At 36.2% G+C, this 27,349-nt stretch overlaps 2 protein-coding genes across 2 annotated transcripts in view; both read right to left on the minus strand.

The window, feature by feature from the left end:
- Positions 1 to 5,365, minus strand: part of LOC306872729 (protein sidekick-1-like) — a gene marked incomplete at its 5' end in the record, with an annotated part of 43,816 nt that extends 38,451 nt beyond the window's left edge. The window contains 2 exons of the mRNA XM_079421490.1: positions 2,422 to 2,659; positions 5,228 to 5,365. Of these exons, the coding sequence (XP_079277616.1) occupies positions 2,422 to 2,659; positions 5,228 to 5,365 (376 nt within the window). The remainder of the gene's footprint in view (positions 1 to 2,421; positions 2,660 to 5,227) is intronic.
- Positions 5,366 to 25,090, minus strand: LOC306872730 (protein sidekick-1-like; the record flags this gene model as incomplete). Its single annotated transcript, XM_079421491.1, has 10 exons — positions 5,366 to 5,428; positions 7,895 to 8,045; positions 8,564 to 8,673; positions 14,773 to 14,894; positions 15,518 to 15,709; positions 16,524 to 16,622; positions 20,263 to 20,458; positions 20,721 to 20,836; positions 22,805 to 22,986; positions 24,954 to 25,090. 10 exons carry the CDS (start codon positions 25,088 to 25,090, stop codon positions 5,366 to 5,368), a joined length of 1,368 nt encoding a protein of 455 aa, XP_079277617.1.
- Between the last annotated feature and the right edge of the window lie 2,259 nt (positions 25,091 to 27,349).

Here is a 27,349-nt window from a genome sequence, read left to right on the forward strand (position 1 = left end):
TTTACCCCGTGAAAGTGTGTGATGTGTATTTGTTCCTTCAGGGCTTGCCGGCATATGTTCATGTGCAGCTTCAGTGAGAAAAAGATTTTCATTTGCTAAACGAAGCGACGAAGGCACTCTTTTATTCTTTTAGATATTTTGGTGTAGAAGAATGGCAACAAAAATTGTTTTAGCATTTGCTAAGAAAAATGATCCAAGCAAGTTTGTCGGTTCTTCAGTTTGATAAAAAGTTAAAAGGATTGTTCACCCAAAAAATGAAAATTCTGTCATTAATTATTCTGTCATGTTGTCGTGCTGTTCCAGACCCTTAAGACCTTCGTTCATCTTCAGAACATAAAGTGAGATATTTTTGATGAAATCTGAGAGCTTTCTGGTCCTGCATAGACAGCAACGCAAATACTAGGTTCAACGCCCAGAAAGGTAGTAAGGACATCATTAAAATAGTCCACGTGACATCAATGGTTCAACTGTAATTTTATGAATTACAATGAAGCTACAAGAATAAAGAAAACAAAAATATTGACTTGAACATGGCAGTTGCGTTGCGATGTCATCGCGATGTCTATTAGCCATCGGCGACGGACGATGGCATCGTCTGTCTGACCAACCCTAGTCAGAAAGCTCTTGGATTTCATCAAAAATATCTTAACTGGTGTTCTGAAGATGAAAAAAGGACTTAAGGGTTTGAAACCTCATAGGGTTTCAAAAGTATAATTTCCAGAACTGGAAAAGTTTAGAAAACATAAAATATCCACAAAGGTCATGATAAAGTTGTGGAAATTTCTATAGTAATTTTCTCTAGGTACACTACTGTTCAAAAGTTTGAGGTTAGTACAATATTTTTGAAAAAAAAAAAAAAAGTCTGTTGCAGCAAAAACAGCAACATTGTAAATAAATAAATAAATAAATAAAGAGTTTTCTGTTTCAATATATTTTAAAATGTAATCCATTCCTGTGATGTCAAAGCTGAATATTCAGCAGCCATTAATTCAGTCTTCAGTGTCACATGATCCTTCAGAAATCATTCTAATACGCTGATTTGTTGCTCAAAGTTCACAGTAAAGACTTTTACATTGTTAGAAAAAAATATATATATACTCTGCCCTCCAAAGGTTTGGAAACACCCCTGTGGTTTTGGACGATATCAGCATAAATCCTAATAATTTTTGGTGCAAATACATTAAAGTAACTTGACATTATCATTGAAGACCAGCAATAAAACATAATAATGGCAATATATACATGTCAAAGTCAGACATGCCCCTTTGCCAGCTGTGATGCCTGGTTACTGGTTTAAACGTTTTTAAACAAGGTTTTTAAAAGATTTTTGGGTCAGCACACCTTACTAGCTTCAACAATTGATTGCTAATTCAAAGTCAATGTTTGAATAAACTGACAGCTCGGATGCCCAGATTATGCAGAGCTGTAATAGCTGCTAATGGTGGATATTTTGATTAATCGAAAATGTAATTTGTTTCTATGTATAAACTGTTTATGTAATAAAATATGTTTTCGTAGTTTGTGTTGTCCCTTATCAGTGCAAAATTATCACAAATTAAAAAGGATTCATGCCAATATTGTCCAAAACCCCACTTTTCTAGGGCGTTTTCAAACTTTTGGAGGGCAGTTTATATATTTTTTTGAACAGTTACTTTTGATCAGTTGAATGCAAATCAATTCATAAATAGTATAAATTTCTCTCAAAAAATAAATAAATAAATACTGACCCCTAACTTCTGAACAGTAGTGTATGTTCAGTTTTAGTTTATGAGTGTGATCTCTGCAATTAAACCACAATCAACAGGAAAATACATGGAGGATTGGATGTTTGAAATCTGTAATTGGTCACCGCCAAGGCCACAAGTGCCCGCCCCACCAGCTGCCAAACTTTCTAGATGTTGTCTAGGGGTCGGCAGGATCATTAACTCAGCAGGGTGTCGCTGGAGCTGCTAACACCCACCCACTGTTAGATGTGGCCTTGGGCACAGACTCCATCTGAGTCTCCAACGGCTATGTAAATCGGCTAGTAGGGTGCTGGCAAAACTGTGTCTGTTTAGAGTTGCTAAGGAATGCAGCAACTTGTGGCATTAATCTAAAAATGAACTGAAATATCTTTATAAGAATTTAATGCAAATATCTGTCCTACACTTTAAGCTATCTGTCTTATAACACTCAAATAAAATGAAAAATTATCAAAATGGAAATGTGACCATAATGCATTAACACAACAATGCTTAAATTAACATAACTCATTTGGTTACATACAAAACAGCGACTAAGTTTTATTTCTTTTCCTCACATGCATGACATTAAACTTTGAAACAATCTTCATTGATCATTTATTTTGATTGCTACTTTTTTTTAATCAAAAGTGGAGAAGCTACTTCTAAAGCAAGCATGTTTTATGGAAAATGGTGTCACCTGACTCTTTAGTTTTGCCCAGCACAGGACTGCTCCAGGGTCCAGGCCCGATGCCATTGAAGGCCTGAATGCTGAGCTCATACTCCGTCCACTCCTCAAGTCCCTCTACCGTCGCTTCCCGAGACAAGCGCTCAGAAACTGTCTCCATCCGGGGCTGCCCAAGCCCGTCTGCTCTCTGTGCACGTACACGGTAACCCACGCTTTCAGGATTTCCGTTATAAGCTGCCTCTGGAAGCGGCTATAAAACATGAAGAGGAAAAACATTTTATTTGGCAATAAGCCATGAAAGTGATAATACGTCAATAAAAATGCTTACATAGTTACTAAAGATTTCTATTTCAAATTAATGCTGCTCTTTTAAACTTTCTAGTTACAAAAGAATGCATCTATTCAATTCAAAAATGATAATAATAGTTAATTATAGAGTTAATTATGCTGAAAATTCATCTTTGCATCACAGGAATAAATGACATTTTAAAATACATTCAAATAGAAAACAGTTATTTTAAATTGTAACAATATTTTACAATTTTACAGTTTTTCCTGTATTTTTTATTAAATAAATGCAGCCTTGTTGAGCATAAAATACCTCCTACCGACCCCAAATTTGAATTAAATTAAATTAAATTGAGAGAAACTTAAGTTGTCTAAACACATTTTGGACAATTATAATGGAATGGTACTGAAATCCAAGGGCTGAAAAAGTTTAAATAAGTTTCTGCACGCTAATCTTACTCAACAGGAATTAGAAATAAATGTTTCATGACTCATCCCGGTGGCTAAGTTCTACGATGATCTGGATGAATGAAAACCTTCACAAGCGTCAAATTTTGTGCAGCAAACAGAAAGGAAGTTCCTTAATCTCCTCATAAACATAAATTAAATGACATTTCAAATTGGCTGTAATGCAGCTCAGTCCCTCGCTTGCTTCAGCTGTGCGTTGCTTATTGGCACACGGCTCGGAGACATGTTCCAGCGTCGGATGCCAAGAGTTCGCACATGGTTGCTCGCCTAGTACTTTAATGCACATTCGAAACCTTACGATGGTCACAGCTTCAGTAAGTTGACTGCTTGAAAGCATTTCTATTCAAATGCTTTTGGCGAGCTGACGGATGCTGATGTAAGTTTCTTCAAAGGCATGGGCCAAATCAATGTTTCAGTCTTTATGGTCTCCATAATAGGCTGCTAAACTTTAGTTGCTTGTAATATCATTTTTTGATATATGATTTATATATAAGCTATTTCGTCTATATTAATTCGAGTTTTTGTCCACCTGCAACATGTGACAAGCTTGTTTCACTTTGGTTTATTTTTAGTTTGGTTACTAGTGGCTAGTGAATAAAACTACATACAACGCCAGAATGATTGAGTTTGTATGTTGCTTTCTAAATACTTCTGAAGCTCAAAGCATTTCCACAGCAACTCCTCATAAAATTCATCTTACAGTGTAAATTCTCCTCATTAAAGACATTAACACTTAAGAAACTTGGGCTGCTTGGTAAATGACAGAAGAGCGGTAAAAATATAACCTTTTCTTCAATGACAGCTACATAGAAATTTTAGTACGAGCGTAATAAATGACTATCCATAAAAACAGGTTAGAGGTCACTGTTCATTTTCAGCGCTTGTGAAGTACTGCATTAAGCACTATTATGTCCTGAGGGTCATTTTTCAGCACCAGCGCCCCACAAATGCGTTACTACGGCCAGTGGAGGCTTTGCAGAAGCCGTTTGTTTAGATTAAATGGAGTCCTGTCTTAAGAAATGACAGCCTTCATGTTATGTGCATCTACAACTCAAATTCTTCGATCGCTTTTCAGGCTTTGAAAAGGTGAGAGGGGAAAAAAAGAGAACTGACGGAGAAAATAACAGCAATTACATCTGATACTGACAGACACAATGGCTCCTGATAGCAAAAAACAGACAGGAAAAATAAGCTGTCAACCTCTTCCAGTATCCCCTATCCCTCACCTATAAAGTGTGCGCACAGAAGTGCAACAGACAGTATTTGTGTCCATCTCTGCATGTTTTTGTAAACAAAAACTTTTATTTTGGATGCGATTAATTGTTTGACAGCACTTTTTAAATTAAAGTATATATATATATACATAAATTATATTATCCATTTGTTAAAATCTTGGGATTTTTTTTTTTATTATTATTATTAAATCTGAACATTGAGTCATATGGAGGACATGTTAAACTATGAGAAACACATATCTTCCCATCTCAGCATGTTTATATGATTGAATAAAATACATTTTTATATGCATTTCACCCCTAAAATGTCAGGCCCTGTCACAGAAAAAATTGTATATGTTAGAATGGTTACCTAACAAATGTATTTGATACAAATAGCATTTTCTTATTGGTCACATGTCCCTGATTGTATTTAACATGGTTTTGTAATTCCTATAAGAAATATAAGCAACTTTTCAGTCAACTGTAGTACACAAAAATCACAGAATACCCACCACGCACTCATATAGTTGTAAAAAAAAAAACTTTACATAGGAGATTTTTACAAAAACACAGCAGTGTATATTTACCCCCACCTTCATCTACACAGTTAAAGAGATTAATTCATCAATATTTCCTCAAATAGTACATTTTTATATCATAATTTCCTGTGTGACAGGACTTTTCTTTGATGCAGAAAAAGTTATGTTTTGTGTTAAGTTTTGATAAGCATTGCTATTTTAAATTATTATTATAATCTTAATGTTAATGTAATATTAGAGTGGTAAAGTTACTGTCACACAACCATTTAACAGCCATTAACAGGTTACACTACTCTATTCAATTACTGCGTAGTTCTCCATAATTTGCACTTTGTCTTTGGTCTCGCTCATTGAACTCATGAATACTTTTCCTTCTTTCCTTTTATTGCCTCCATCTCTCCCTTTCTTTTTGAAGATGTTTTTCCTTTCTCTCAGGGTCTGCATTTAGTCGTTCATGACATTGATTTCGTCTCTCAGCTGCACTACCTGGAGCCATCTAACTGCCACCTGTATCAATTGGAATAATTACAGTCATCATTACTCAAAGCTAATATCGATAACAATTATATCTATATATCCACATAGGCCTAGGTAAAAGTTACAAAAGGTACAAAATTAAAAAAAAATTGTCGATGAGCATAAAAAGCTTCAAATTTACAGTGTAATGTCTATTTATTCAAATAATGTTTTACAATGTCATGCGTTAAATACATATTATATGCAATAAAGGTAATTAAAAAAAAGAATGCCATTCACTTGAAAGGTTGTGTCAGAGGACACACATGGATGTGACAGGGCCTGACGGTTGGCCTCTTTAAACTGCTATTACTCAGCCTGCTAGCATAAAAACTGTTAACATACAATCAAGAATTTCAGTAACCTTTTCAGACATGTTTTGGATTTAAAACATTTTCATTATTTTTTGGGATGTTTTAGCATGACAGGGCCTGACGCTTTAGCTCTTCCTCCTAAAAAAAAATCAAATACAGAACTCATCCTTTATCAGTGTCAGCTTCACCTCAGTCAAATGATGTCACTTCCTCTGAGTCATAACCCTTAAAGTGGTATTGCACACATTTTATGTTGAGTTTTATGTAAATGTGACAGGACTGACCGAAAACATGGGGACAGTTGTAAAATAGCATTTATTTGTATAATTTATGTTTAATTTCATGTTTTTAATCAATTGATGTGAAAGAAAACAACAGATAATGTACGCTTCTGGTAGAATGTCCCATATATACAGGTCCTTTTCAAAAAATTAGCATATTGTGATAAAGTTCATTATTTTCTGTAATGTACTGATAAACATTAGACTTTCATATATTTTAGATTCATTACAACACAACTGAAGTAGTTCAAGCCTTTTATTGTTTTAATATTGATGATTTTGGCATACAGCTCATGAAAACCCAAAAAAAAATCTCAAAAAATTAGCATATCATGAAAAGGTTCTCTAAACGAGCTATTAACCTAATCATCTGAATCAACTAATTAACTCTAAACACCTGCAAAAGATTCCTGAGGCTTTTAAAAACTCCCAGCCTGGTTCATTACTCAAAACCGCAATCATGGGTAAGACTGCCGACCTGACTGCTGTCCAGAAGGCCATCATTGACACCCTCAAGCAAGAGGGTAAGACACAGAAAGAAATTTCTGAACGAATAGGCTGTTCCCAGAGTGCTGTATCAAGGCACCTCAGTGGGAAGTCTGTGGGAAGGAAAAAGTGTGGCAGAAAACGCAGCACAACGAGAAGAGGTGACCGGACCCTGAGGAAGATTGTGGAGAAGGACCGATTCCAGACCTTGGGGGACCTGCGGAAGCAGTGGACTGAGTCTGGAGTAGAAACATCCAGAGCCACCGTGTACAGGCGTGTGCAGGAAATGGGCTACAGGTGCCGCATTCCCCAGGTCAAGCCACTTTTGAACCAGAAACAGCGGCTACAGAGAAGCAGCACTGGACTGTTGCTCAGTGGTCCAAAGTACTTTTTTCGGATGAAAGCAAAATTTGCATGTCATTCGGAAATCAAGGTGCCAGAGTCTGGAGGAAGACTGGGGAGAGGGAAATGCCAAAATGCCTGAAGTCCAGTGTCAAGTACCCACAGTCAGTGATGGTCTGGGGTGCCATGTCAGCTGCTGGTGTTGGTCCACTGTGTTTTATCAAGGGCAGGGTCAATGCAGCTAGCTATCAGGAGATTTTGGAGCACTTCATGCTTCCATCTGCTGAAAAGCTTTATGGAGATGAAGATTTCATTTTTCAGCACGACCTGGCACCTGCTCACAGTGCCAAAACCACTGGTAAATGGTTTACTGACCATGGTATTACTGTGCTCAATTGGCCTGCCAACTCTCCTGACCTGAACCCCATAGAGAATCTGTGGGATATTGTGAAGAGAAAGTTGAGAGACGCAAGACCCAACACTCTGGATGAGCTTAAGGCCGCTATCGAAGCATCCTGGGCCTCCATAACACCTCAGCAGTGCCACAGGCTGATTGCCTCCATGCCGCATTGAAGCAGTCATTTCTGCAAAAGGATTCCCGACCAAGTATTGAGTGCATAACTGAACATAATTATTTGAAGGTTGACTTTTTTTGTATTAAAAACACTTTTCTTTTATTGGTCGGATGAAATATGCTAATTTTTTGAGATAGGAATTTTGGGTTTTCATGAGCTGTATGCCAAAATCATCAATATTAAAACAATAAAAGGCTTTAACTACTTCAGTTGTGTTGTAATGAATCTAAAATATATGAAAGTCTAATGTTTATCAGTACATTACAGAAAATAATTAACTTTATCACAATATGCTAATTTTTTGAAAAGGACCTGTATATATATATATTTCTTTCTTTCTTTCAAAAAAAAAGTACTGACCCAATCTTTTTAATGGTATAGTGTAGAACACAAAGTCACATTTACATGTAGAAAACCTTTATTTGGTGTGGCCTGTGTGTGTGTGTGTCCGTTCCTCACCTCCCAGCGAATCCTCAGGCTGGTTTCACTAGCAGAAAACACTATGAGATTGGTCGGAGCCACATCTGGACTGGACTGCAGGGTCTGCATCATACGACAAGGCTGACTGAAGGGACTCGAACCCACAATGTTCACCTGCTTCATCCTGAACCTGAAAGGAATATATAAGTGGAGAGAGACAAAAACAGCATTTTTAATTCTCCGATCTTGCTCTTGAGTAGCGGGAGGACGGGGGATTTTGGACAGGATAACAGATCTCTACAGCCTCTGATCATCTGTAATCCCTTTAGGACAAGATAGTCTGCAGAGAATCAGATGACAATCTTTCCACAGGACCTTCAGAAAATCAATTGAGGAGAGAAATAGAAAAGGGGAATGAGAGAAAGAGAGAGACTGAAGAACAAATGAAACAAAGAAAAAAATACAGAAAATGATAGCTGGAGATACATAACGCAGGGAGAGCTGGGGGTATAATGAGTGTTTAGTCAACGTTGAAAGCTCATAAACAGCTGAAATTACTCAGAAACCCTGCTGAACACACCAACACCAAAACACTCAACAGGTTTGTGAAGGTACTTTCACATTATTGGGTTCGTTTGTCACCACGTTTGAATTCATTAGGTTGATGGGAAAGTGGTTTTTCGTTCAGGAAAGGAATGAAAGGCTCACCTGTACTGAGTAAATGGGATGAGATTGGGAATCTCCAGAGTGTCTGACGCTGGAGGACTGTCCATCTCGTACAGAACCTTCCATTCCTCGTCCTCACCCACAGTCCCCACCTGTAGACACACAGGATGATTTTCATTTAAAAACACACACGTGAAAAACAATATCCAGCATGACATATCATTTCAAACAGCAGTATGCTTCACTGCAGTCGAAGCACCTCACTGTGTTGTATGTTTATATCAGCAAGATACATAAATAGGGTGCATTGTCTCAACTTTTTCCAATAGCACAAATATGACAAAGAAACAGCATTATTTTATGATAAACGCTTCAAACATTTACATTTATGCATTTAGCAGATGCTTTTATCCAAAGCGACTTACATTGCATTCAAGTTACAGTTTTTACATTTTATCAGCTCATTTTATCAAACAGTAATAAATGTTGCTGCATCAATCCTCATCAATGATGCATGTCATTAAGTTAGAAAAAATGGTTGTTTCAAACTTTTAATGCATTTTTTTCCTACAAATGCCCAATCAAATAAATAGCTAAAAGAAATAGTTTTATTTTTATTGTTTAAATCAAGTGCACTGGAAAGGGAAGTATTGTCATTTTAATGTATTATTATTATTATTATTTAACATTAAAACTACAATAGCAATACATTTCTTCATTGTTTGTCTAAAATGTAAAATGTAATTATAATTATAACAACGACAATAACAATAATAATAATAATATTTTTAATCAAATTTTATAAAAACAAAATAGCTAAGAAAGTTGTATGCTAACAATGACTAAGGTAGGATAATAACACATCACACTGAAAATGGAAGATAGTAATTTCACTGCATTATTATAATTATTAATTAGTAATATAATATCATATATAATATAAATTATTATTATTATTGTCACGGTTTGGTTTCTGTTTAGTTTCCCGTTTGCCCTTATTTGGTTTTGTTCCGGTTTTCCTCATCAGTTCCTTGTTAGTTCATTCATTCTCATCACCTGTGTTTAATTAATTATCTTGTTTCCTCGTTTGGTTGATCTCTTTATAAGTCCTCAGTTCTCCTTCTGTCTTTTGTCAGATCTTAAGTTTGTAAATGGTGTATAGTGTTGATGCTTATTAAAAACCTCCTTTTCTCCTGTTTCTCGTCGTGCGCTTCTTCATACAACACGTACCGTAACAATTATAGAGTTCCATAAGAACAATGTTAATGTGGCCTTAGTAGAGTTAATGTTTTTAAAAACTCTTTTTAAAGAAAAACTATACAGAATCTTGGGAGAGTTCTTCCTCGTGTCCTCACGATCAACAAAAAAAAAGAAGACCATAAATCCACATTTTAAAGACAAATGTGCATGCTGTTTAATGCAGCAAAAGTGGTATGGTAGTATGCTAATTTGAACATATAACCAATGGAGAGATTAAACCGGGCATCAAGATATGTCAAAGCATAGAGATAATTTTACCTTCAGAATCCAGTTTTGAGTAAAAATGCCCAAACTTTGGGTAGTCAACTGACATCAACATGACAATCAATTAGATGTTAAGGTTGAGATAGCTTATGCTTCATATCAGATTTCACTTGATGTATACTGCAAATACGGGCAAATCTAGGTCCCCCACACTGTGTATAGTACACATACTGCATCCCTCATTCCTATTATCGAGTGTCATTTCAAATATACAGAGAGTCAGATTCAGCAGTCAGAGCTGATGATAGAGAAGCTTCTGACTGACGGTGAAAAGCAACAGCAAACCCAACCAAGCTGCCCGCAGTGCAGACTCCATTTCAGGGCTGTTGCCTTTGTTTTCTCTGCTTTATGTTTTTTGTTTTTCACTAATCAAAAGCAAGATGCTATAGATTCTCAACAATGACATGTGAGAGCCGGAAAGGGCTTGATTTTTTAACCACTTTGATCTTAATAAGGCCGTAATGAGGTAATGAGCTAATTAAAAAGTGGATCCACAACATGAAAAAAAAAAAAATCTACAAAGAGACACTGGGTAATGCAGCCAGTCATTATCTGCAATCAAAAACTGCTTATCATTTCAAACATGTCACAATCAAGTGACCGACATTTCCTCTAGGACCTCACTGAGAGCTGCTTCCATTTATTCATAGAGCAACCTGTGATTAATTTTCATGCGGTTAGCTCTTTCCTATCATTACCATGTATAAACTGTCAAAATACTTAAAAGGGGCCAAATTCTATACTTCTAAAGAATTGCAATTTCCCACTGAAGTTCACTTATAATGTTAGTCAAGGTTTCTTACACAGAAAACAGTCATCATTTTACATTTTCCAGCCTCTCTCTGACCCTCTGACTGGTTTTGGCTACCACACTTTTCAAATTTCCATATGTAAATGACCTTTGGTGTGATTGGCCAACCTCATGGTTCACACTATTATTCATCAGAATGGGCTAGGGAATTTAAAGGAAAAGTTCACCCAAAAATGTTAATTCTGTCACTCATCCTCATGCTATTTCAAACCTTTATGAATTTCTGTCTTCTGTGGAACACAACAGTAGATATTTCAAAGAAGGTTTCTGTCCATATACAGTATATGGAAATCAGAATGAATGAGATTTTGTCTCCAAGGAATTTGTTTTGGTGGCAGAAGTTTCAGTGTATGGAAAAACAAAAATGTTTCTATTCTATAATTTAAAAAATAGGTAACTGTGACTTCTTGTCTCACTGTTTTACTTTATTTCTTGCCATTCTGAGTTTATATCTCACAATCTACACAATTCTGAAAAAAGTCACAATTATGAGACAACAATTCTGTGAAGTTAGAAATGACAAATTCATATTTGCAAGGGAAAAAAAAGAGAATTGTGAAATAAGATGTTGTAATTACCTTGTAAATTCCGTGGCAGAAAAAACTGAATTGCTAAATGTAAAGTCATTATTCGGAGAAAAAAAATCTGAATTTTGAGTTTATATCTAAAAAAAAAAAAGAATTTCAAGAAACAAAATCCACACTGTAAGATAAAATTCAGAAAAAAAAAAGTCAAAACAGTGAGATAAAAAGTTGAAATGATCTTTTTTATTATAAATTTATTTTTATTTATTAGCATTTTAAAACTGAATAGTTGTTTGTATAAAAATGTTGGTGGTCATATGTTATTGAGCTCCTGTTGGTGACATTGTTTTTGGAGCTTAATATCCATAAATAATCTGGTTGGACTGGGGAGAGAGGAAGAAAAATGCGGTTTTCCATGATATGTCCCTTTCAATATTACAAACCATATGTTGAAAGAAATAGCACTTGGTTTCCATGTAAACACTGCATCCACACAGCATGTTTTGTGCAGCACTGTTCGAGCACAGGAAAGGTGAAAAGATTACTAAGGGAATCGGAATGGGCAACCGACCTGGTCCAGGATACAGCTGTGAAGAAGTCAGCTGTAAAAAAACACCCCAATACAAGCTGATTTCTAATCCATAGACTTAAGACCCCATTAGTGCCACCTCAGTACCTTTAATCTTCTTCTCTCTCTTCTCTCATCCCTCCCTCTGACTCCCTCCTTCCTGCTCTCCCTCGATTAAACAGTATTAAAGACAGGAGCGAAGAAAACGAAGGGGAAAAGAGAGGGATCTCATTAGGAGGAGTTTTTCTCTTCATGCTGCACAGGGCTGGACGCCATCCAAGAGGGGCTTAACACATATGCGCGCACACACAAACACACACCACACCTAAAGGGCTGGGAGACACGGTGCATGACATCTCCTTAGCCTCCTCGTACTATGTCAAATACAGAGTGTGAGCTTGCATGTGTGTGCGTTTTCTCCAGGGGAAGATGCTTTAGTGCAAGAACAAGCCTGTTTTTCCCTGGAGATGAAGTACCTGCCAGACAACAGCATCTTCACTGGAGCACAGCCTGCCAGACAAGGGCATAACACACACCCACAAATACAAAAATACTTACACACACATATATATACTTATGAGCACATACATTGAAAAGTCCTATTCCACAGAGCAGTCTTGGCAGAGAGAAAATTGCAGTTTGTGGAAAAGTTAACCATTCGGCAGAAGGAAAATTGCCATTCGTCACAAAGTTACATATTTTGCAGAGAGAAAACAGCAATTCGTGGAAAAGGTAATATTTTTTTTTAAAGAGAAAAGTGCCCTTCAAGGCAATATTAATAATTTTGCAGACAGAAAATTGCCATTTGTGGCAAATTTAACCATTCGACTGGCAGATCATTTACATTTGTGGCAAAGTAAAACTATATACTTAACTAATAATAATATTTAATAAATATTTAATGCCATCTTTATGTAGAGAAACAATTCTTTTTTTCAGATCCTCAGAGAGTTCTTTGCCATGAGGTGCCATGTTGAACTTCCAGTGACCAGTATGAGAGCGTGAGAGCGATAACACCAAATTTAACAACCTGTTCCCCATTCACACCTGAGACCTTGTAACACTAACGAGTCACATGACACCGCTGTACACTCACTACTTTACATTGTAGCAAAGTGTCATTTCTTCAGTGTTGTCACCTGAAAAGATATAATAAAATATTTACAAAAATCTGAGGGGTGTACTCACTTCTGTGAGATACTGTACATACCAATAAGTACATATTACTGCAGTTTCCAAAAGAAATAAACACTAAAGGCAGTAAAACTCTGACTCCTTTTATTCCTTTTCACACAAATTTACAGCGTTTCGATTAATAAAGCGTAATTTCCACACAATTACTTGAAGAATATCATGTTATGACTTCAAAACAATATTAATATGCTGGGAAATTTGAAAACTGATGCTTTTGAACGCTAGCATCCAGCCTCATTTCTATGGGTTTTCATAGACGGTAGGTTTGTTTGGTAGCTCACGGAGTATAGAGACAGACTTGAGAGGTAAGGAGCGCCGATTTGAATCCCGTGTAACTATGGTTTGACAAAACAGTTCAAATCTACATACAAGGAAGTTCAAATAGCATGGTTGCATCAACACAGTTTTGCATTTGTCAACACTATCGGGTAGGTTTAGGTTTGGGATTGGTGTAGGGCATATTTCAAACACGATAGAGTATTAATTTTTAGCAACGTTCCCCGGATATTTGAATTCTGAACCGCCGCAATACACACCTGAAGCAACATAATAAAAACACAGCAATACGTAATTATATCAACGTAATAAAAACGTGCCAGGGTTTACGTATTGAACCTGTGTTTTAGCACCACTCAGTGGACATTTCTCTTTGAAACTGCGGCGAAACGTGCAGTAAGATACGTAAAAACGGTCTCGCTAAAAAGTGCCCCGAGGTACGTTTATGCCATGAGATTTTCCTGACAGACAAGGGTCATTCATGTCAAAGCTAACCATTTAGGGGGAAAAAATGCTGTAAGTGACAAAGTTAAGCATTGTTCATAGAGAAAACAACCATTCATTAAATGGTTAATTATTTTCTGAGAATGGCCGACAGAATATTGACATTTGTGGCAGTTAACCATTTAGGACAGAGAAAGTAGATGTAAGTGAACATGTTAACAATTTTGGAAAGTGAAAACTATACCATTTGTGAAAAAGGTAACCATGTTTCTGAGAGAAAAGAGAAAGTTAACCATTAGGAGGACAGAATATTAATATCTGCGGCAAAGTTACCCATTTTGTCCAGAGAAAGTTAACCATTAGGCAGACAGAATATTAATATCTGTGGCAAAGTTTACCACATTGCCCAAAGCAAATCAACCATCAGGAAGACAGAATATTAATATCTTCAGCGAAGTTAACAATTTTGTCCAGAGCAAATTAACCATTCGGAAGACAGAATATTAATATCTGTGGCAAAGTTAACCATTTTGTCCAGAGAAAGTTAACCATTAGGAGGACAGAATATTAATATCTGCGGCAAAGTTAACCATTTTGTCCAGAGAAAGTTAACCATTAGGAGGACAGAATATTAATATCTGCGGCAAAGTTAACCATTTTGTCCAGAGAAAGTTAACCATTAGGAGGAAATAATATTAATATCTGTGGCAAAGTTAACCATTTTGTCCAGAGAAAGTTAATCATTAGCCAGACATAATATTAATATCTGTGGCAAATTGCTACCGATTTCAAAATTAATACTTTGTTAACCCTTTAGCCATCGTGGTAAAGCTTGGAACTTGTCAAAAACGATTTGGCAAAACAAGCTTCGCAAAATTTTACACATAATCACACACACACGCCTACATACCTGTCCTTCAATGATCCATTTGGAGATGGCTGTTTTGCCGTCACTTCCGGGGTGGAACTTTATGGTGGCAGTGCGGGGACTGATGTTGGAGATGACCAGATTGGAGGGTGCACCAGGAAGCTCTGTTCAGCAACACAACAAAACATATTCATGTAACTCACAAGCTGCTCTAATTGAAACATTTCCTGCATTTTGTGTTCTGCTCTCTGTCTGTTTTCTCCATCCTGTGTCTTCATTATCCTTCAAAGAAAACTCCTGTAAATGGGCCCATAACTCACTTCAGAGTCAATTAGTTTTTGTGTACAGCAGTGCACATTGTGTTTGGGTATATGATTAATTGGTAATTAAATGGATTGATAATGATATTTGGGTGGTTCATGGTGGCTCATTCAACAGTAGATAAAGCTCGTTCTCTCCTGACTCTATAGCATATTAGTGGGAGATAATGAGTGTAGCTGGCTTTTGGTCATCATAATTTATTTCATGTTCTTCTCTAACACACGCGCACACACACAGCGGCCCCAAGAGCTTCATACTGACTCTGTGTGATGTATTACATTCTTACTGACTGTGTCTCAGATTGCTGGTCTATGTGAAATATGCGCCCCACTGCGGCATCCTGTTTCATGTGCCGAATTTCCTTTTGAGTTTGAACACGGTGACTATCACCGATCCCCAAGGAAGAATTTGATGCATTAAAGTGATGCTAGCATTGAAGTGTGTATTTGTTTGAGAGTGTGGAGACCTGGCGGCAGTCCTGTCGAGATGGTCGACGAGGTGGCAGCACCGGTGCCGGCCTGTGTCACCGCAGCCACCTGCAGAGTGTACGTGGTGAGCGAAGTGAGCCCAGTCACTTTGTATGTCAGTGTCGAATTGGACAGAGTCTGAGATACACGGGTTTCATTCTGACCGGCCTCCTCCCAACACAAGACGTAACCTATGGAGAGGTGGAAATGAGATGAGAAGAAAGAGAATATTAAGCTTTGTTCCACAAGTTGAAGCGCTTCGCTGCTTTTTGTCTACATAACCGTCTCTTATAAGTGGCTGAAATGAAACTCTCTTTATGGTTCCTTGCATGAATTCGAAGAATGAAATTACACGAAAGAACTGTGTAGCTCACAGTTAATCACTACAGAGCGGTGTTAGCAAGCAACCGATTCAAAGCAGCAAAGCTACTAACTTAACTACACTTCCTAGTAACATGACATGGTAACAGTTTAGTATAGGGACAAATTCCCACTATTAACTAGTTGCTTATTAGTATGACTATTATTACCATATTGGCTGTTGATTAGTAATAATATAGCACATATTCTGCATGACTATATTCTACATCCCTAATCCTATTTTCTACATCCCAATACTCAAAAGTGATATTTACCTTGATTTTTCATATGTCAACCATTTTCACAGAATAAATGCTTTAATTGTTTAAAACTGACACGTTTTAAACTTTTTATATATATTTTTTTTCTTTCATATTTTAATAGTGAAAATCTGGGTCTAGGACAAGGGTATACTAATTAAACCATTACATAAAAGGCATCTGGAAACTAAAATAAATTTAGACAAGCTAAAAATTCGCAAAGTTTTAATGTGATCTTAATAAAACAAAAAAGATGACAGCTAAATCTGCTAGTTTTAACAAAAGTCAATCCCTGGGACACCTTTACATGCAGCGCTGGAAAGATTAGTGAGAGTTCCTGTGGCGGTTGAGCTGAAGCTGTGATTGGATAATTGAGCCTGTTCACCTGTGATAATGCCGTTCTTGTCTTCCGGTTCCTGCCAGCTGATCCTCAGAGATGTGTCCAAGATCTCAGTGAAGCTCAGTGGAGTCACTGGGCCTGGTTCTAGAACACATATACATGAATTTACTGTACTCAGCAATGTTACTGCAGCTTTCTCTGGAAAAAGTAAATATAACATAACATAACATAATATAACTATGCTTTGATGCAAATACGTTATGCTTTAGGCCCTAAAGAAGATCTCAGATATGTTTTATGGATGCTAGTACATTTCTGAGTACCTAAGAATACAAAGCATGCATTTTTATTATAAGTAGAAGGTCAACTACAGAGATAGGCATACAGAGACAGAATTCTTTAAACAACAGCTTCATGATTTTATTATCTGAGGGGATATAAACCCGTGAATACACAGCAGGTTTGTCGATGCTCTTACCACAAGCATGTGTGTGTGTATGTGTGAGTGGAACAAAGCTTGTTATTTACTGGGCAGCACTTTATGGAAGCTTTCAAACCCGCTCATTGTAAAGGATTACCTCAGTCCGCAAGATCATAATACTCCCAACAAAGAGCTTGCTGCTGTGGAAGTGTTGTATCCCAAATGCAAATAGGCAAAAGCAAATTATGTGTTTGTTGGCAATTACCCTCATGAGTTAGCAGTCATTTAGTAGTTAATCAATCATGCATACACACCCCGCAAGACAACACATCTGATGGGCGAACATGACAGTTGCCTGAAAAGCGCAGTGGTTAATGTGTGTGAATAAAGCTTCAATCTCATTAGATCTAACATGCTCGTGGCAAACCCTCATGCTCCGGACTGTCAAGCAGACCTTATCAGTGTGAGTCGTCATGCTAGACTGACAGGTTAATCAATCACGTGCTTATGAGAACGTGTGACTGCATGCAACTCATTGTACTGCAATTCAATTAATTTTCAATTCAAATTTTGTGCTCTTGTTCTGACCAAGAGGTCAAGGTTTAGCTGGTTAGCATGGTCACTGCTGGTAGATGCCCTAAATACACCATAAGGATTCATTTTTTTCTCTAAATAGATTTTTAAAATAGCCTTTTATTTTGTTATTGCTAACTTAAACTAAAACTATTACAAATATTCTGTTTTTTTTTAAATAAAGTTCAAAGAATTAAACTTAAAAATAAAACTTGAAAAACTGAATAAAAATAACTGTTATGTAAACAAAATGTTTTATGTAAAAACTAAATAAATTAAGCTAGAAATAGAAATATATAAAGTAATAAAAGTGACAAAAGCTTATAACTAACAAAATGACTAATACTCAAATTCAAATGAAAACTGAAAATATAAAAAAGCTAATATCAATATTAATTTAAAAAACTTCAAAAAATGCATGAATACCATAAGTGTGTGTGTGTGTGTGTGTTTATGTATATTACATTAAGAAAATAGCAAAAAGATTTTTGCAAGCAACGTACATTGCCATCCAAAAGTTTTAGAAAATTCAGGAATATTTGCATAGCAATTGCATTTTAAAATATATTCAAACAGAAACTGTTAAACTGTTATTTATTTATTTTTTTTGCTGTATTTTGGATCAAATAAATGCAACCTTGGTCAGCAAAAGAGACTTCCGGTATTTCAAATGAAATAGAATACACTTTATCCCCAAGATGAAATTTTTTTCGGACTCAATGTGCATTTACATTGAAAATATGTTGGATTCATAAACAATACATACAAAAATACATAATAATATTCTCTACAAAACACAAGTTCCTATACATTACCAATTCTTGCATAAATTAGGTAATTCATAATAACTTACCAGTGTCCAATTGCTTTTTGAGGTGTGAAACAGATTTATAAGATCTATCAAAAATGGCACATTTGATGTTTATTTGCTGTGCACTAATGCTAACAGATAGTTTTTGGCAGGTATTTCAGAGCCTAACAATTTTTATTCACTGTGTTTCCATTCCATTCTTTGGAAAATTAAACCTTAAAGGTACGAAACAACCAGGGATCCGCAACGACCAAACGAAGCAAATTTCCCACATAATGCTTGCACGCGCACAGTCATTTTGGAACAAATAAAAGGCTGAGAGATGAGAGTACGCATACGTGCACAACGGGTTTACGTGTCTAACCTGTTTGTGTGATTGAGCTATTCATGGGAAACAAGCTCCTGTGGCTCAACATTGCAGAGAAGACCACATGCTGTTATCATCTGATGAAAATTACATTATCTGTTAACAGCTGCATGCACATTCGCACACATATCCAAGTCCCACACACACAGTGGGACAATGAATAGCGAGCACATGTGCATTGACTAACAGGAGTGATCCTGCTTCAATAATTGCAGGTTAGTCAAGGCTGATTCTCCGTGCCTGTGGCGTGATGTGAAAACAGCGCTTGGGTGGCCAATATATATTCAGCAAAAAGACTAATCAATGGCGATGTAAAAAGCACAATTACGAGGCAAATTGCGGCATGCATAGTGAAAGGGACAAATTTCTCCTCCATATCGATTCTGGTGGCTAGAATGTCAAACAAACAGGCTTATTTTTGCCAAGAGATCTCTTTCTCAAAGCTTGCTGGACAGTTTTCAAGTAAAGAGCATACTGTTAGTCGATTGTCTCCAATTAAATACAGACAGACTGTCTGTAAGAGTGTGTGGGTATCTGCAAGAGTGTGAAATATGATTTTACATGTCAGTAGTGCAAACAAAACATTATATCCCAGAGGATGCATTTATTGCTTAGAGGTTGCTCTTTCATTGCTCAGGAGACTTAATGTATCTCCCAGTTGCTTTTTTATTATAGCATCAACAGTTTTCTGTCCTAAAATGGATAGAAACATATGACACTATTTCTGACAAACAGTAAGAGAGCTACAACTTTAAAGGAATAGTTCACCCAAAAATGAACATTTGTTGACAATTTACTTACCCTCCAGCCACCCAAGATGTAGATGAGATTGTTTCTTCATCAGAAAAGATTTGGAGAAATTTATCATTACATCACTTGTTTACCAATGGATCCTCTGCAGTGAATGGGTGCCGTCAGAATGAGAGTCCAAACAGCTGATAAAAACATCACAATAATCCACAAGTAATCTACATGACTTTAGTCCATCAGTTAACATCTTGTGAAGTGAAAAGCTGCGTGTTTGTAAGAAACAAATCAATCATTAAGAAGTCTTAAACTTAAACCATCGCTTCTGGACAAAGTAAGAGTCTATAATCCATAATAATGCTTCCTCCGTTAAAAAAAGTTGTTCTTCTGTTGTCCTCTCACATCAAAATCCACCGTCATATTTGTTTAGAACTTGTTTTGGACTGTTTTCTCTTATAAACGGTGATTGAGCTGTGCATATTTCTCTCTTGGTTCAGATGAGACTACTTTTTCCTCTAGATAAAACAATATTATATTATTAGAGGACTAATATTTTATCTGGAAGAAATAGTTAAAAATGTCTTAACAATGGATTTTTTTTATTACAAACAATTATCTGATAGACTGGAGTGGTGTGGATTACTTGTGGATTATTGTGATGTTTTCCTCAGCAATTTGGACTCTCATTCTGATGGCACCCATTCACTGCAGAGGATCCATTGGTGAGCAAGTGATGTAATGCAAAATTTCTCCAAATCTGTTCCGATGAAGAAACAAACTCGCGGATGACCTGAGGGTGAGCAAATTGTCCTTGAATGTAGATGTGATTCCTGTAACGCGTCCATGTGTTTGTATGAGTACTCACTGTCAGCATGCGTCTGGATCAGCTGTGGTGTGCTAGCTGGTCCATCGCCAGGCGTGGTAAAGCACAGCACTGCCGTCTCATACCATGTGAACTTTCTTAAATTGCTAACATAACCATAGTGACGTGACCCGTGGAACTCAGGGGCAATGGTCACCATGGTAATGCATTCCGGACAGTGTTGGGGCCACACCAGCAGCTGTGACAGAGATACGGAATAACAATAAGACATACATAAAACGTGATTAAAATACACTGCAGCGATTGCATTATGCAAATTCAAATTTATAGTTGCTGTTTTTGTCAGACATTTAGCCAATCAATCTTGCATACACACCCCAGAAGACAATAAACCTGCCAGGCAAATTTAATAGTTTTTTTTATACCTCCAACAGAACATGTGTCTCTCTTTCTCTCATATGCACAATCAAACACACATTCTCACATCTGTCTCTCTCTACCTTGTATCCCTGGTTGATTCCGTTGATGAACTGCTGGGGTGGTGGTGTCCAGGTAAATTTGACGGTGGTGGAGTTGAGAGAAACAGCATCCACATCTTGAGGGGGCGCTGTGGGGACTGCAGAGTGGAAGACAATTTAGCACTGAAATATTTTGGTAGTGTACAAATATATTTTTGCAAAGCATGCTGTTACATTTAAAATAAAAGTTCAAAATGATTTTAATTTTTCATGTGTATGCCATGTGGTTTAGAATGGCTCATTCATTCATTCATCTGATTGCTTGTAGATTGTTTGAACTTTATCCACAAAATAATTTATCTTAAATTAAATTTATTAAATGCATTTTAATAAACATGTGAGTGTGTGCATCAAATTGTATTATACAATTGTTAATAATACTTAAATTATTTTACTATTAATAAAACTAAAACTATTATAATCATGTTAGAAAATATTTTTGTTAATAGTAATAAAGCTGAAATAAAATAACGTAAATATTACATTATATATTTCAATTTAAAAACTTTTAGCAAAAATTAGAAGTGCTGCTTTAGCAACAAATTTAAATAAAATAAGTTGAAGTACAAAAATTACTTAAAAATAAAAGGTAACACTTTAGTATAGGGACCAATTCCCACTTATTAGCTTATTAGCATGCCTATTATATTGGCTGTTTTTATTAGTACTTACAGAGCACATATTCTGCATGACCATATTCTACATCCCTAATCCTACCTAACACTTAAACTTAACAACTACCTTACTAACTTTTAATAAGCAGCAAATTAGTAGTTTACTGAGGCAAAATGTGTAGTTAATGGTTTGTTAATGGTGAGAATTGGACCTTAAAATAAAGTGTGACCAAAATAAATTAAGGCTAAAGAGAAAAAAAAACACAATTTAACTAAACTAAACTTAAACAAAATTTAAAATGAAAACTGAAAATATAAAAATAAATAAATCAAATTCAAAATATTAATACTGTAATATTATATAAATAATAATAAAATAACCCTGCTCTGGATTAGTCAAAGTTTACAGTGTTAGTGCTTAGATACTCTATAAGGCACTTAGTAGGAAGTAAACTAAATACTAATGACTAGAACTGAATATTTGATCGTTTCTTTGTACTAATCTGCTTTTGGACTGACAAAAAATAAGACAACAGTCAAAAGTCTGGCTCAGCGAGACTATATCCGTTGTGACTACCTGGATTTTAGAATTAAACGCCTACCCAAACCCCCATTTCTACACGTACATACTCTATTTTTCAAATGATCGTTCGCAGCAGCACCGACAATCACATACAAATACACATGAGTTTGTATTCACAGCCTTTCTTGTAACCTATCAGTGCTATGCAGCAGGCCTGAGCAGGAAGTGGAAAGAACGAGATCATATTTCCATAAAGACTCAATGCCGCTTACACTTAATGTGCTTAAGATACCCCCTTTAAGGTCAGGCCTGGCGAGTTGAGTCCAGATTAGCTATCGCTCAATTGGATTGGGCACTCCGATTCGTCCTGCTGCCCTTTTCATTTCAAACACAATCACACAATGGCACAAGGTTACATTAGTGTGTCTGGAAATCTGAACTGGGACATAAAAACCGCCTCTAACCATGTGTACAAAAGCATTTGTTCCAGTCTCTACGAGAAGAAGGCTCTGCGGACACTGGGTCTCTATTAATCTCTGCAGGAGTATCATTACACTGACGTTAAATAATATGAATAATCATGGTAGAAGGATCTCAGAACACCCCCACACTTCCTTGCATACGCACATAAATTCACGCACATAAAGCAAATTAGATTAATTAATGGGCTACGGTCACTGTTTGCCCAGAGTCCATAAATTTACTCTTCTTAGAAATAATCTTTCAGATGGCCGATCTGTGCAGTAAAGCCGGCTAATGGATTTTACGGTTCCCATGGTTACTCTAGATCTTTTATGATATCAGTAGCTTAATGACAAAGACGGTGTTTTGGACCCGAACCTCAAAGATTTGAAACATCAAGGGTTTGCTCCGACTGATGAGGCATTGTGTTTGTGTTTATTTCTGTGTGTGTGTGAGGATTGTCTAACCTCCTTGCAGCGTGTACTCAGTGACAGACTGGCTGTACACCCCCAGGCCCGCTCCAGTGTAGGCAGCCACTTGGATCTCATACTGCGTCCAGATGATGAGCTCTCCAATCAGACAGTAATTAATCTCTGCACTGGTGATGTTCTTCAGCTGAAACTCACCAGGCAGACCCGCCAATCTGTACCTGAGTGGGATGGGGAGAGAAAGAGAATTGTGTTTTTTTTGGAAGTTGATTGTGAACCTTTAACACAAACACACTCACTCATAATTTCAACTAGATGCTTTTTGTAGGAAATGAAAGCGGCGCTTACCCATGCACAACTCGCAGCTACGATGCTGGAATATTGTGGGCGGTTTTCAGTACATTGCTATATGGTTGCTAACAGAGCTGGGTACATGTAACTGATTACATTCCAAAAATTCAAAAAATTCGGTATTTGTAATAAGATTTCAATTAAATTTGAAAATACTCATGATTAGACAACAGTTACTTTTTTTATTGATTATTGATTATATTGATTTTTATTGATTTTATGTCCCTTTCTTAAATAGCCTACCACTTATACACATTCAGAAAGTCTTCAGTTTTGTGGACATTCACATGCACACACGCGCACGCACACACACACACACACACAAACAAACAAACAAACAAACATCCATTAATGGCTACAAGGCATTTCACAGTTTGGGAAACCGTAATGAATTGTTTAACGCACTTCAAGTTGTTAATTACAATGAATGGAATATATTTTTCTTATTCTTTATATTTTTTTAATCAGTATAGTACGATTATCCTATAATTCAATGTGATAAATAAGGTCAAAAATAATCTAAAAGTAATGAAAAAGTAGTCAAAATGTAATCAAAATGTAATCGATTACGTTACTAACTACAATTTTTATCATGTAATTTGGAATCAGTAATGGGCTACAATTTGTAAGTAATCTTCCCAGCTCTGAAAAAAAGTAGTAGTGAAGCTTGTTTGCAACTCATACCGTCTACTATTGAATTCCTGTAATTTGAAAACCTGGTGGAAAAAACAGGTCATGCCACCTTAAAGCGATAGTCCACACAAAAATGACTCACTGTCATATTGATCCAAACCTGTATGCATTTCTTTCTTCTGCGGAACACAAAAGAAGATTTTCGATTCCCAGAAATTTGTTTCTTGATTCAGTTTTGAATGACATATATTGTATTTTTTCATCAGTAGGGACTGAAATGTTTGATCACCAGCATTCTTCAAAATAGCTTTTTTTGTGTTCCACAGAAGAAAGTAAGTTGTACAAGTTTCGAATAAAATGAGAGTGAGAAGACGATGACAGAAATTTCGTTTTGTGTGGACTTTCCCTTTAAAGTCGTAATGTAATGGAAGTAGCAACATCTTCCAAATTGTGATATGAGTGTAATGGAAAAGAAAAGAAAAGTAGGGCGGGGTCTTGGTTCAATTCCTCAGTTGTCGACAGTATGCACAGAAGAATCATTCAGAGTAAGATCAATAGCATGCATTTAGAAAATAGATGAATTTTTCTGAATGTCCATTCCATGCCGACTTTATGGGAGTTAAGTTTTTTTTGCAAATCTCTAAGAGCTTTAGCCAGCTAAAAGGTACACCTTAGCTCCAGCAGCTGGTAGTCTATCTGATCAAGTATCTAGAACTTGGATAATATCTAGTATCTTGGATGACAAGCTAGGCACTCTGCAAAACCAGAAGCTAGATTTCATTAACACTGGTTGGATGGTAATATTATTGAGCATAAAAAGTGCAGTCAATTTAGTACATTTTGTAAAGGAAAAAAAAAAATACATAGTCTACTGTCAATAATGTAACTTTGTATAAAGCACAAGTCAAACAAAAGTCACTTTCAAACCAATACGTTTTCTGTTAGCCAATGTGGTGAATTTACATGTCCAACTGTTGTGTAATCTGCGTGGGGAAATCTTTTGCGGAGTTCCTACTGTACAGTAAATGCACTGTAAATGCGGTAAATTTGAGCACGCCTTTAAGCTGCGCTGTTGCGTTACCACTGTACAAAAATTTAAAGACATTTTTATTGCATTAAAATTCAATATTGCGTACAAAAGAGTGTGTGTAGGGATCTATTTTATACAAATTCAACATTTCTGAAGCCATACAAGAAACCATACCTGAGCACATAGCCCCTCAGGACTCCATTGAGCTGTGGCTCAGGGGGTGGCTGCCATTGGACCATGATGCTCTGGTTGGTACGGCCACTAGCCACAATGTTTTTTGGAGGCGCGCTGGGTGGTTCCTCACGCAGCATCAGCCTGAGAGATAACATCATGAGAATCACATCATAAAAGAGAAATATTTAGACCCTGGAGTCTTATCTGGGAGTTTCTCCCAGAGGCATCGATAGTTACTAAAAGTTTCCTTGGGAGCTTATCCAGTAGTCCTGGAGAGATTGAAATTGATCTTTCTTGTTTGTGCGAAAGGTCTTTTATAGTGCAGGAGTAACTGACAACTGACCCTGCTGGGGTAAATAGAGTTCGCTGGAATAACCTGAACTTGACTTGGCTCTTTAAAAGTCGAAAACAACACTGGAAAAACAACTTACTGTCCAAATTCAGGAGAATCCTCACCAAGTACATTTTCACCTTGAGCCTGTTTAATAAACTGCTTTTCAAAAGTTTTATCATCTTTGAAATAAATTAATACTTTTATTCAACAAGGATGCATTAAATTGATCAAAAGTGAGAGTAATGTTAATGTTACAAAATAAATCAATTTCATATAAATTGTTCTTTTAAACTTACTTTTCATTAAAAAAATAAAATAAAATAAAATAAATATATATATATATATAATTAAAAATATTACTGTTTAAAGAATGCAACCTTGGTGAGCATAAGAGACTTCTTTCAAACAAAAAACAAACAATCTTACTGACTCCAAACCTTTGAACAGTAGTGCATGTTTGCAGTTTAATGAAAATTACTGCCATCTGGTCACAGAAATGTACTTAAAAAAGCCTGGAAAGGCTGTTTCGTCCCCAACTCTGGTTACAAAGCATTAAACAGGTGAAACTGTGAACCCTTGTGGCATTTTTAGTTGACAGACAACAATGAATATAGAGAAACCATGGCTAGTGCTGACAAACCCCTAATTCAACTCCTCTTGTTTCCTGTGATGTGTATATATATATATATATATATTATTTTCCAAAACCAACCGGAAACAAATTAAGCATTACAATGTAAACAAGTGAGCATTTTAGTATTTCAGCACATACCATATTCAAACAATATCAAAATTGATACATCAGCAATTCGATGCTACAGAAAGCAGACAAATCTGTTTGTTTGACCCCGTTAGTGTAAATCAGTGAACTCTTTAATTTCTCAGTTTGATCAATACCATAGGCTTTAGCTCTCAAAATCTGTCTGCGGGATTCTGGAGACTGTAGATCCCCGGAGCAGGCGATAAACAATCCTTTGCTCTAATCTGCAGTTTAAAGGTTATTAGCTTGATTAAGTGAGCAAGGCCTAAAGTGCCTCAAGCAAGCAATCTCGTAGGAAAGTTGCTAAGTCTGATTGATGTTTTGTCAAATAAACAATAATCATCCTAAACCAATTTAAAAGGCTTAGAAGCAGTTATTTTAGACTATCACTTTTATCACTTTGTTTCTTTTGCCATACAGAAGGGGTGGGTTGGGGTTGGACTGGGTATTAAGGCGATTTCTATCGTATTGTTTTTGTCATTACTGTGCATGACATTAACTGCTGTTTATTAATTAAATACAAATAAAAATTATAAGTGCTGAGTTGCGCATTGAGTTTGCTTTTGTTAAATTGAACATAAATCAGTAAAAAAGTTTGATATTGACATTGTTTGCGTTGTGCCGAATATGGACATATTTCTAGACATGAAACAGACCTGATTGGAGCGCATATTCTGTGAGTTATTATACTCATCCTTTGATGGTACTTTGAATAAGAAGAATAAAAGAAATAGAGATTTAAATTTTTCATATAACTGATGATGATCCTGACATTAATTGGAAACGAGGCCAAAGCAGATAGGTGCTCAAATTTTAATAAGTGCCCTCTCCATCAATATTTGATTTTTTGTGTTTCTGTTCGTCTTCATCTTCTCCGTCTCACTCTCCACAGTCTTTTCCTCTTGTTTTAAATGAGTGTTTTAAATTAAACATTCAGTTTGAAAGATACGTGGTTATACACATAAAGCTGGTGATTTTAATTACATTTAAACACTACTTTTGAATCAGCTAAAATATGTAAAACACATACAGGACGTTTTGTCTGCTAAGTTAAAAGTAAAATAATATTAATAATATTATACCAGACAATTTTATACCAGACATGAGTCCAAATGAATGTTTTACACATAAGAAAATGAATGGTCCCACTTTGTATTAGGTAGACGTAATACTTACATCAAACAAACAAACAAAAAAAGTACAATGTATTTACTGAGTTCATATTGCATTGCAAAACACTTTTGCTGCTATTGAGGTAGGATACGGGTAAGGTTATTGGCAGGTTTGGTAGTATGGGTAGGT

This window comes from Barbus barbus (genome assembly GCF_936440315.1).
Source record: "Barbus barbus genome assembly, chromosome: 7".
Taxonomy (NCBI): Eukaryota; Metazoa; Chordata; class Actinopteri; order Cypriniformes; family Cyprinidae; genus Barbus; species Barbus barbus.